Source organism: Hypomesus nipponensis, chromosome 22, assembly GCF_054491055.1.
Source record: "Hypomesus nipponensis isolate SF chromosome 22, ASM5449105v1, whole genome shotgun sequence".
Lineage (NCBI taxonomy): Eukaryota > Metazoa > Chordata > Actinopteri > Osmeriformes > Osmeridae > Hypomesus > Hypomesus nipponensis.
Window position 1 is genome coordinate 3,709,186 of NC_140382.1, and position 10,981 is coordinate 3,720,166.

General features: G+C 43.6%; 1 protein-coding gene and 2 long non-coding RNA genes across 3 annotated transcripts in view; 1 reads left to right on the forward strand and 2 right to left on the reverse strand.

Moving 5' to 3' along the window:
• Positions 1-9,558, reverse strand: part of garnl3 (GTPase activating Rap/RanGAP domain like 3) — a 77,110-nt gene extending 67,552 nt beyond the window's left edge. The window contains 2 exon segments of the mRNA XM_084687131.1: positions 9,026-9,184; positions 9,300-9,558. Coding sequence (XP_084543257.1) covers positions 9,026-9,126 — 101 coding nt within the window. The 5' untranslated portion in view covers positions 9,127-9,184; positions 9,300-9,558.
• On the forward strand, positions 2,115-4,224 carry LOC146236025 (uncharacterized). The gene is made up of 5 exons (XR_014740974.1): positions 2,115-2,359; positions 2,515-2,616; positions 2,733-2,859; positions 3,015-3,140; positions 3,265-4,224. It is a non-coding gene; the product is annotated as an uncharacterized LOC146236025 (long non-coding RNA).
• Positions 5,812-8,992, reverse strand: LOC146236026 (uncharacterized). The gene is made up of 3 exons (XR_014740975.1): positions 8,489-8,992; positions 8,321-8,408; positions 5,812-5,909 (listed from the first exon to the last, which is right to left on the reverse strand). It is a non-coding gene; the product is annotated as an uncharacterized LOC146236026 (long non-coding RNA).
• Positions 9,559-10,981: the final 1,423 nt, after the last annotated feature.

A 10,981-nucleotide genomic window follows, 5' to 3' on the forward strand; every position in this document is an offset into this window, starting at 1 on the left:
CATTAACAACTGAAAGGAATACTATAAAGCGACAGAATACATTTCCGTTAAGTTTGCATCATGTGTCTGATTCTTATCGGACTTGGACCCCATTCTGCCCATAGATTCTGCAACTGCAATGCCTTAGCTCACACGCGCGTAACATAGAGTTAATATAACTAGAGTAAGCTACTTCTGTCTTCCAAGTTGGCGTCCCCATTCATTTCTATGAAAAGTGCTCAGTGGCGCAGTGAGGCAAGCGAGAGCGCGAGACTGGACGAAGCCATCTTTCCACTTCCGTGTCTTCCGGTCTAGCTTAAAACAGTGGCTCTTTTTTTCCCTAGCTCCGAGACCTCGTGCACGCTTGCAACTAGCTGTACACGTCATACTTTGTGACAACCAGTCGCGGGCATAGATTTATATGGTTACAAGCGTGTGGGCATTGCAAACTTAACGGAAATGTATTCTGTCACTGTATAGTATTCCTTTCAATTGTTTTTTAGAAATAGGCTATAGGGCTAAATATAGGGCTATTCTAGATGGAACTCATCACATAGGTTGCTTTTTTTCTTCGTGATATGAGTATGATTTCCAACGCATTGTATCGGATGAAATAAACTGTTAGCATGAACACCTCCGTCTTTGTTCTCGCCAGGCAAAGAAAGCTTTATAGTTATTTTGGTAACCGAAATCTTCCATAATGCAGACTTAGCATAGCTTACTTTCTTCACACTGCCTTCAATTTAACATCAGTGTAGAAATATGGCCATGTGTTTTATATGTTCATCTTACAAAACCAAACGCCTATTAATGGATATAACGTGATCTAACAAGACTTGGTAATAATGTAATAAATAAAAGCTTAAGAACTGTGTCTAGAATATACTTTATTGGACATTTGCCTTTGAAAGGGGAATATTCGAAAACCATATAGGCTACAAGACGTTTCCATCAGATGTAAGTGGGGGTGAAACATATAGAGTCAGTGAGTGAGGACCTTCATTGTCCCACAAAAGCAGTCTGGCTTGATGACACGATCAACAAAAGAATAATGGGTGTGTTTAACAAAAGCTTCTGAAGGCAAGACTAATATTATTTAAATATAGGCCTATATAATTTCCTATTGTGGTTACCGATTAAAGTATTAATCTTCGTCTTTGCTCCAGATAGACGTCAACAATCTATGCTCGCGCTTAACATATTATATTTGCCATCATGTCATGAACGTTTTTACGAAAAATCAAATCAGTTTTAAAATAACGGGAATAAACTATATTAACAACATTTCATGTATGTGTGACATTTGCTTAACTTGCTGCAACAAGGCAGGCAACTCAAGCCAGTTCTCCCTGTGCTCATTCAATATAAGTCTATGGCTCCTTCAGCTCCATGTAAATCGGCTATCGGCCAATGTGAACTATTGTGCTCGTGCCCTGTTAGTATCCGCAAGCACATTTGCAGGCAACTTTTATTGACGTAAGCAAATAAATGGGGTGCTAGTTTACCCATTTCGGATTGGTCTCAAATTGAGCAAAAATCGGGATAAATTATTCTATGAAAAAGCTAGTAGTATGAGCCAGGTTCGAGAATCGAACAAGAATTATTGGGGGAGACAATTTTGTAAATGGTGACTGGAGTTAATAGAACGACCGGAAGAGTCGGAAACCTAACCTTAATGCAATACCACCTATATCCACCAGGGCCGTTGCTTCAAGCCGAGGGGCGAGGGCTTGGCTCGTAACCATATAAATCTATGCTCGCGACTGGTTGTCGCAAAGTATGACGTGTACAGCTAGTTGCAAGCGTGCACAAGGTCTCGGAGCTAGGGAAAAAAAGAGCCACTGTTTAAAGCTAGACCGGAAGACACGGAAGTGGAAAGATGGACGCATCCAGTCTCGCGCTCTCGCTTGCCTCACTGCGCCACTAAGCACTTTTCATAGAAATGAAAGGGGATGCCATCTTGGAAGACAAAAGTAGCTTACTCTAGTTATATTAAGTCTATGGTTCGGAGAAGGTACGGAGAGGGAGTTCCTTGACGGAGAGGGCGTTCCCTTTGTGCATGTCCGCAAAAACGCAAAAGAATAGACGGTTTCAAGATGACAACATAAACAAACGTTACTGCGCATGTGCGTTGTTATGGCCCAAAGTCAACTTCCGGCGAACTCATAACAACAGTCTAGCTTTTTCTGATTCGTTACTATGTAGCCAGTTAATTATAAATATGTAAAGCCAGTATTATATGGGGTTACAAGTTGTAGAAAAGAGCCGTTATTTGGAAAAGCTAAGTTGCTTTAACGTTACGTTACCAGACCCGTTCAACAAAATATTGAGACAAGAATGTTTTTCTACGGACCTGTCTAATTTAACCGAGATCAGTCAGGTGCATATCTTTGAATACTTGGTTGAGAGGGAATGTGTCTATTCAAGAGAGGCGTTCAAGGCATATCGCAGCTTGGATTCCTACAACTATTTCCACTCTGGAAAAGTCAAAAGCATCCTTACGTATAAATATGTAAATAACAGTGTGGTTTACAGGGAAATCGATGCAGGTCAGACTCTTTCCAAGCGCTACTCCGCCTGGATCGTTGCGACGAAGTCCGGCGAAGTCCAAAGCGGGCATTGCACTTGCATGGCAGGGTAAGTAAGAGGCTGGCTAACAATACAGCCATGTTTCATTTGATAACAACATTTGGATGGGCCTTTTAAATGCTTGCAATTACCCATGCCAATGGAATGTCTCTGGATCTGTGCAGCAATGGAGAGGTGTGTAGCCATGTAGGCACGATTTTGATTACTGTGGAGCAGTGTGTCCAGGATGGACTGCAGAGTGGCCCATCTGTCAGCTCAAAACCAAGTGTTTGGTCATGGGTGACTAAGAAGGTGAGCATTTAAAAATACTACTTCCCTGCCTTTTAAAATCTCAGTGTGAAATTTGGGATATTTTGTTTGAGCAATATGAATGTAGCTTTGATAATACTTTAGGTCCAATGCAATGCTACATATGTTATAATACTGCATTTTCCTCAATAATTTAGATTTTTTAGATTCTGTTGCTCAATGCAATTTCATCAAACCTGGCAAGAAGCGGCAACAAGCTCCCCTTCTGTCTTCCCCCGCTAAGTTCATGTGGGTCACCCCAAAAACTTTTTAAAGCCCTGAAGGTAAGGTATAGTCCACATATGCCCAACAAATACACAAGTTAGCCTAATGTAAAATATTTAGTACCATATAGGATATAGTATGTGGCTGTGTAGGCGAGTAAGGTCTTTTCACCATTTGTTTTAGGAAGTTGTGCCAGATTGTGCTCTCTTTTCGGTCATGTGTGACAGCAGTAAGACTGCCTCTGAGGCAGGTCGTCAGGATTTCACCAGCAGTCAGGGAGAGCAGGATGTGCAGAGAGGAACCTGACGTGTTCAGCAGCTTAGCTCAGCCCCATAGTGAGCATGGTAGTGCTCTGAGTTGTCCAAAGTGCATGACATTTTATGATGTCTTCATTAAACTGAGCCCTGAGCAAGTGGTGGAACTTGAAAGAAACACCAGAAAACAGAGCATAGAACCACTGTGGCATGATGCAAGCAAGCTGCTCATAACAGCAAGCACAGCCAGCAAGGTGCCTCAGCGAGAGACAACTGACCCAGCTAAGTCTGTTGCTGAACACCTCTACCCAAGGTTCCAGGGGAGTGTGGCCACAAGGTATGGGAAGGAAAGTGAGGAACTTGCTAAGATGCAAATGAAAGAGAGGGGCTGCAAAATGATGGACAAAGGGTTGGTGGTGTACAGGAGACCCATGGCTAGCAGCAAGCCCTGATGGCATCATTGATGATAAGCTGCTATAAGTGAAATGGCTCATCACCCTCAGTACTTGCACATCCCTTAATGATGCATTCACTGCCACAAACCAAGACATCAGAGTGCAGAATGAGCAGTACATTGTAAACCCAAAAGTTAGTTACCCCGAGGTTACTACAGAGGTTTATGACAGTGACTGTGTCACAGTGACTTTGTCAACACATATATGCAGAGGCTACGTGGCTTCTACTTCAAGCACATGCTGCCAAAAATTGTGGATGAATTTGTGGAGGGAAGACTGCAGTTGAGCAACAAATACAAGGACATCAAGGTCTCGAAAGCAGCTCAATAGTGCTGATTTAGCATCAGACATTGAGGAAGGGCAAGGCATGTTTTTCTTGTAGCAGCATTGGTTGCTTTCCTGCCTTTTTAAATATTTTTGTGCCACCAATATTTTCCAATAAAACATTTTGATAAACAGAAATGTTAGTCTACAGTGCTTTTGGGGTCAATAATAATAATTGATCAAACCAAGTTTTTATTCATTCTTGCTTTATTTTGGTACCAGTGGTTTCCCCAGGTTTGATAGAGCCGCAAACAATTACAATTTTGTCTATTATGCAAAGACTGGTATAGTTTCTCCGTTTTGCCATACTGACTGGTAGGGTGTTCCGAAGAATTCTGAATGACTTAAGTTTTCCTATGGCCCTTTCCACATGGATTCTCACTCGTGACTTTTCTAGAGTTTGTTACCTCTAACCCTGTCAGTTGTTTTCTTCCCTTTGTAGATGCTGGTACATGGAGACGGACACATTTGGTGGCAAAGTATTCACGAAAGTTGAAGCCCCAATCAGCCATTACATGACCTCCTTGTTCAAAAAGGTCAATCAACCCGGAGTTCTTTGTTATAACCTTGTAACTAGCACGACCACCCCAGACTCTTGATAAAAATTTAAAAGCTCCTGTTGGACAAATGCCAATGAGGAACTTCACAGTATTATGTGACTTGTAGTGGGAGTAGGTGATTGCTCGAGTTTGCAAACTAGTTGGTCTCTCAATTAACACTTCCGTACAGTCTAGGATACATCTAACATGTTGGAAACCTGTAGTCTTGAAGAGGGTGGGGAGATTTCTTCTTATATCTCTTCTGGAGGGCCACCGAACAAGGCATTGCAACTCTTTAGCCATCACCTCGAGCCATTCATGGAAGATGTTTGAGACAGTCCCACAACTAACTCTAAAGCGAAAAGCTAGGTCTTCATGAGCTAAGCCTAGACGAAGCTTCATCAGGACCACAAGAAACTGCTTGGGAAGGGTAAGTATGGTTGAAAGAAGCGTTCCACGTTGCCATCAGGTGAGTGAGGAGGGTGAAAAACACAGCAGCAGATGGTAGACCAGAGTAAAAATGAGTATGCTTGTCATCATTTAAAATAAAATCAGACAGACTGCCAAACATAGGATCTTGCAGGCGTTTTTCTTGATCTTCCAATTTCTTCTCCAGTAAAGCCACTTTTCTCTTCAATTCAGCATTTTCATTTTGTAGCTGGTCAATGTCTGCCATTGACATATCTGTACCCACAGCAGTGCATCCTTCTTCGGGGTCAGCATTAATGACCTCTATGGAAGGAGAATCAATGGACTCAACCTCCGATGGTCTACTCTGTCTCCTCTGGTACCTTTTCAACTAGTCTGAGGTGGTGGTTTTGTGCGCAAACACTGATGGCACATAATCTGGGTGGCATGGGTCCACTGATGGTGCACCTAAAATAAAAGTGACAGAAACAGTTGGTGTTAACAATATTTCACCTTGTTGAGCATCATACATGTCTAGCACAATCCATAACCATTCTGGTTACATACACATTCCAGTGTAAAAAGTGTATCCTACTATTTCCATTATATTGCTTAAAACAATGTAGCGACGTGTACCTAGCATTAGCTAACTAGTTACAATGAGTTTAGTTAAACTAACGCGAATTCATAACTTTTACTGGCTTGTTACTGGTCATGTAGCCATTACCTATTGTTTATCATGAGTTTGTTACCTGAAACAAAATGACTGCTACAGATCCTTGAGTTCTTGCCTGGCTGCCAAGCCCCTCTTCGCACAGCGTTGATCCATGCTCGTCGTTTCCCCTCTTCTTTAGGAAACCGAAAAAAAATTATTTGGAAAGGGCGTTTGTTCCTGATGTCAGGTTGCACCCCACAGTAGTGATGGGAAGTTCGGCTCATTTTACTGATTCGGTTCTTTGAATCTCGTTCAGTAAAATGAACTAATCTTTTTTCGAGTCATTCGTTCATTTCAACGGGGGTGGGGGGGGAGGGGGGGGGGGCGGATCAAGAACATTTCCGGGTATTTTTGGCGTTCTTGGTGACTTGTGTTCTTTGGATTAGAACCGTACTTGGGCAATGAAAGATCACGTCAAACGAGTTCACAAGAACAGAAAAAAACTCATTTCTGTTTACTTGGACGAGCCTATGCAACAGTCCCTATGCGCGGCCATGAGAAAATGAACTGTTCGCTCTTTGAGAGGACTCGTAACTCCCGGTCCTTGAACGAATCGTTCACGAACGACACATCACTACCCCACAGCACAACAACCGGAGCCCAACGTCAGTCTGCTCATTAGCTTCACTTTGACATATTTTGTAGTTGGTGCCGTATTATCCAGTAAATACTAACCCGATACCTATTATATAAGTCTATGCCCGATACAAACTAAAATTGACTGAAGTTGACTTCGGGCCAAGCCCATAACCTTGGTGACAAGCATACGTTCGATAAAAGCGTCTATAAATTGGCTTTTAGCCATCTGGTTACCTTACACACAGGGGCGGTTCTACATGGGGGCCTACAGGGGCCAGGGCCCCTGTAAAAATGTGGCCCCCCTGAGCTGACAAAAAAAAAAGAAATTTAAACCAAAAAAGTTTTTCTTCTTCTAGTAGTCATCATGAAATGAGAAAAGGACATTGAAGCCTTTTTTGCCCCAGTAAATACAAAAATTAGAGAAACATATCAAGGTATTGAGAGACCTGAAGAGCTGGAAGAGGGAGAGCCAGAGACGTTTGTATGATTTTAATGTAAAGCAAAATTAAAGTATTTAATGTTTAAATATCATTTGTTTGTTTTTAATGTGCCCCCTGATTAAACACTGGCCCCCCCTTGGCCCCCCCAGTAAAATGTGTCTAGAACCGCCACTGCTCACACACACACACACACACACACTCATAAGTATGCATAAACACACGCACACACACACCATGGGCTATTATTCCTGACTGACTTTGCAGTACTCCAGAGCAACGTGTTCACAAGACTCTTCGCTGAGCTATGCTGATAACATCTAGGCACATCTTGTTTCAATAATACATGTTTGGAATCATTCAAACTCAATTTGGAGTAATAAAGGACTCTGTTGTGGACTACTCCCCTAAATGCCTTCCCAAGACCTTATAGACTGTCTGAGAAAATATCTTCAATCCTTAGAGAAATGTATAAAACGGTGTTTCTGTTCCTGCATGCGTTGTAGCATGCTAATCCACCGAGAGACTAGATCTCTTCAGATCTTACTTCTAGACTCTCGACAACTCTTAAGAGCTCCGGGGCTAAACCTCACTAAATATTGCAACAAGAGCGCAGTGCCCCACGTTAGCACTTTGATTGATAATCGTTTAATTCACTGGTGTCCGAGGGACCGTCCTGAAATCCTCACGACTGTGCTCAGCCGCCAGAAGGCAGAAGTGAAAGGGCTGCCTCTTCACTGTAAGGAAAATAAATCAACTTGCCGACTGAAGGCGCAATTTAAAAGTAAAGTGTTTGGCGATGAGTCGCCCCCGCAAACAGTGCCCGGCCGCCGAGCTGCGAAGCGACCGCACCGTGTCTATTCTGAAAGTGCGAGCCACCCACGAGAGGCCACACCGTGGGAGACGTCGCAGGCACACGACTATCAATGAAGAACAACGCGAGGGAGTGCAAAATATGTGTGTTTATAAATATATAAGCGAGAGGGGGTTGGGGGAACTTCCCCACGCAAACCAGGGACTAATAAGGGATGCAGTAGGCTACCCTGTACAGCCTACTTCCTTAAGCTAATCAACTGATGTCGTTTGAGGCAGATCAAATGGCCAGGCAATTGAATTTAATTAACACAATTCAATGTACGGAGATGGGCCCAGAGCGGTAGTATAGCGCCATCTAGGAGGAAAAGGGGAGATACTTCATAGTCGGAGAAAGTGTGTCGGTGGTTGTTCTACTTCAAAAGATAATAGCTTAATTCAGTCCTTGGATTGAACACAACGTCGACATTGTCACAGCGTGTCAGTGGTTTTGCTTTTCCACGACAGAGTTCGAATGAGTGGAGGTGAAGCTTCGGCCCAGTATTGTTTGACACTCACAGCCTGCAGAAGGCTGCCAGTTCTCAGAAAGAAGCAGGTACCTAGCCCCCAGGGGTAACGCAAGCGTTCAGTCTGCGGCTCGTTAAAGCCCGTCCTGGATACACAGGTCTGTCATCCACTCACCCACTGTCATTGTGTCTGGTAGGCTATACTTTACCTTGCAGACTCCTATACGACCTGGTGTGACTGTCCATGCTCATCTCTCATGCCTCACACTCAAATGAATCTCACGGATCACAGGGGCACTGTAGGTGACATCCATAATCTAATTTGCGGCAAAATTGATAGCAATGCAGCATAAATGGAGAATGGGTTAGTAGCTTACAGTCGAGTGCAGGCACCCATGCGTAACGCTCGCTCCGGCGAGTGAATCAGCCAGTACACCGACACACGGTTGTGGAAGGATTTAAAAATATATATTGTTATAACAATATTTCAATGAAAACCAATGGAGACAAACACGCTGATCCAGAACACTCCTATCTATACTCTTGCATTTTGGGCTCAAAATAATGGAACTGATTGACAGAGAGAAACACAGTCAATGGCTTACGATCATATCAACTATTTTCAATACAGCCTACAATCTTGGGACAGGGCGATGTTTCTCGTGCAACACGGTAACACTGTGTATGTTTATTTTGGGCATCCCTCGAGCGCTGGAGTGGAGCATGCTCACCGGTGACCGGGTCAATAGTCAATAAAAAAACTGCCTCACATTTGTCATATCTATATTGCAAGAGAAATAAAATGATGTGCCTAACATGAAATGTGTGAGGAGCATACTGCCATGGTCCCCTCTCTGGATACATTTGGAAAATAGGCGACAGTAGACTATCCAAAAAGAAACTCTATCACCTACCTTGTAATCTCAAAACTGCACCCTTTCCTAAGGAGCAAAGCTCTCTTCCGCATGATGCCCGCTTTCTCCCGGCCGAGGTACACATTGATATCCGAATTCATGGATGCCGGGTGAACAGGTTTACTCCGTAACGACAAAAATGCTTCTCGTCAAGTCAAGCTAGGGCAGTGAAGGGAAAAAAAGGGACAGTGATGAACGGAAGAAAGGACAGACCAAAATAAAATGCTCTCCTCAGCTCACTTGGAAAAGAAAAGTGAGTAGCAACTTCCCTTACTTCTATTTTATCGAAAAACAAACAGGTTTAGTGCAGCATGTTTGGGCCGCTGGTTTCAAACTCCACACGGTTAACCGTCGCTTCTAAAGCGCGGGCACAGTTGGCATTTGGCAACGTATTTGACAAAGAGTCTTTGGCTGATAAAGAATACGGTAACGGTCCGTTGTTTAGTCGTCTGCTCTCGAGCGCTGTACGGTGGACGGTTCTCTGGGTTATATTCCACACTACTCCCTCGGTGCTAGAGCGCTCCCAATGTCGACTCCGGGGAAGGGATGGATGGAGTGCACGGGAGAGAGATACAGAGAGAGAGAAAGAGAGAGGGGGGGGGGGTGAGTGAGAGGGTGAAGGCTCCACAACAAGGGGGTTGAAAATACATAAACGAAACATTTAAATGCAACTGTACTAAGTTGTACTAAGACACTGAAATAGTGAGAATACTGCAATAACAATCACACGTGCTTCAACTTTCATACTTGCTGCAGTGCGATGAGAGAGGGGGATAAGACTAAAATATGTTAATTAAAGTAAACCTATGCCAGAGTGGCCTTTTCCCCAGACAATTCCATGTATGAATAGGTTTATCTGCTGTTTAAACACAGTAAACCCATGCCCAAACTGAAATACTCGACAGAAGTCAGTGTGTCTGTGCAGCAAACCCTAGTGTTGATTGTGTGTGTGTATGTGTGTGTGTCGTATGATTGCATCAGACAGAGATCAGCAATGGAGTGTCTTTAGGTCAGGAGGTTAGAGCTCAGGATGCTGTGAAGGGTGGGTGGAGCAGATGGCTACACAGCAACCTCTTGGGAAATCTGCTCTTCTTTACGGTTAATAGACTCAGGCAGCACCACACACACACACACAGACTCACACAAATACAACTTATAATTTAATTGAAAATATGGAGTTGACAACATAATAGTTGCTTCTTTGTACTCACGACTTTATACCTGCTAGACAGAAGCAGAAAGTGTTGCAAAAGTTCATTGAGTCACCTTTTTATAATGCATCTCTGGAGTTGAATCAAGGTTTGTGAACACCTCGGGTCATTACTGCTTGGATGTTCCCTTCAATGCAACAGGAAAAGTATGTCCTCATCTTTATATCCAGTACCACATACACACTCACATTACATACACGTGTCACCCTCCCCTCTTTCACTCCCTCTCTCCAACCCGTTCAGCCAATGTTTTGATTAGGGATTGTCCAAATGTGACTCACAGCAGACCAGATGTATTAGTCAGTAAAGTGAAGGAGGGAGTCATCCACAGTGGGTGCGGCTGATTGGAGAGTTAGCACGTTTTTGGCTCTGTTCCTTGAGCCCAGAGTTCTCCTACTTTTTAAGTACCTGACATTATAGTGTTCTTGTTACATTTACATATTGCCATTAAGTGCCACTCACTGAGGAGTGAGTTTCACCAGTTCACACCGGCTACATTCACCCCTCAAACTCACTCCGGCCGGTTAGCTGATGCTAACCTAGCGATCCAGGTCATGGCACCAATGTAACGGGTTTGCAACGAACATGGTCTTGCTAGCAAACTCTGTCAGAGGTATCTGGCCGCACCGACCAGGAGTCAAACTCACCACCTCTGACATGCCAAGCGCAACCACTACCAGCTACGCCAAAGAAAAGCTAGCTATTCGTTGACGCGGGTGGCCCATTACATACCTGAGGAGTGAGT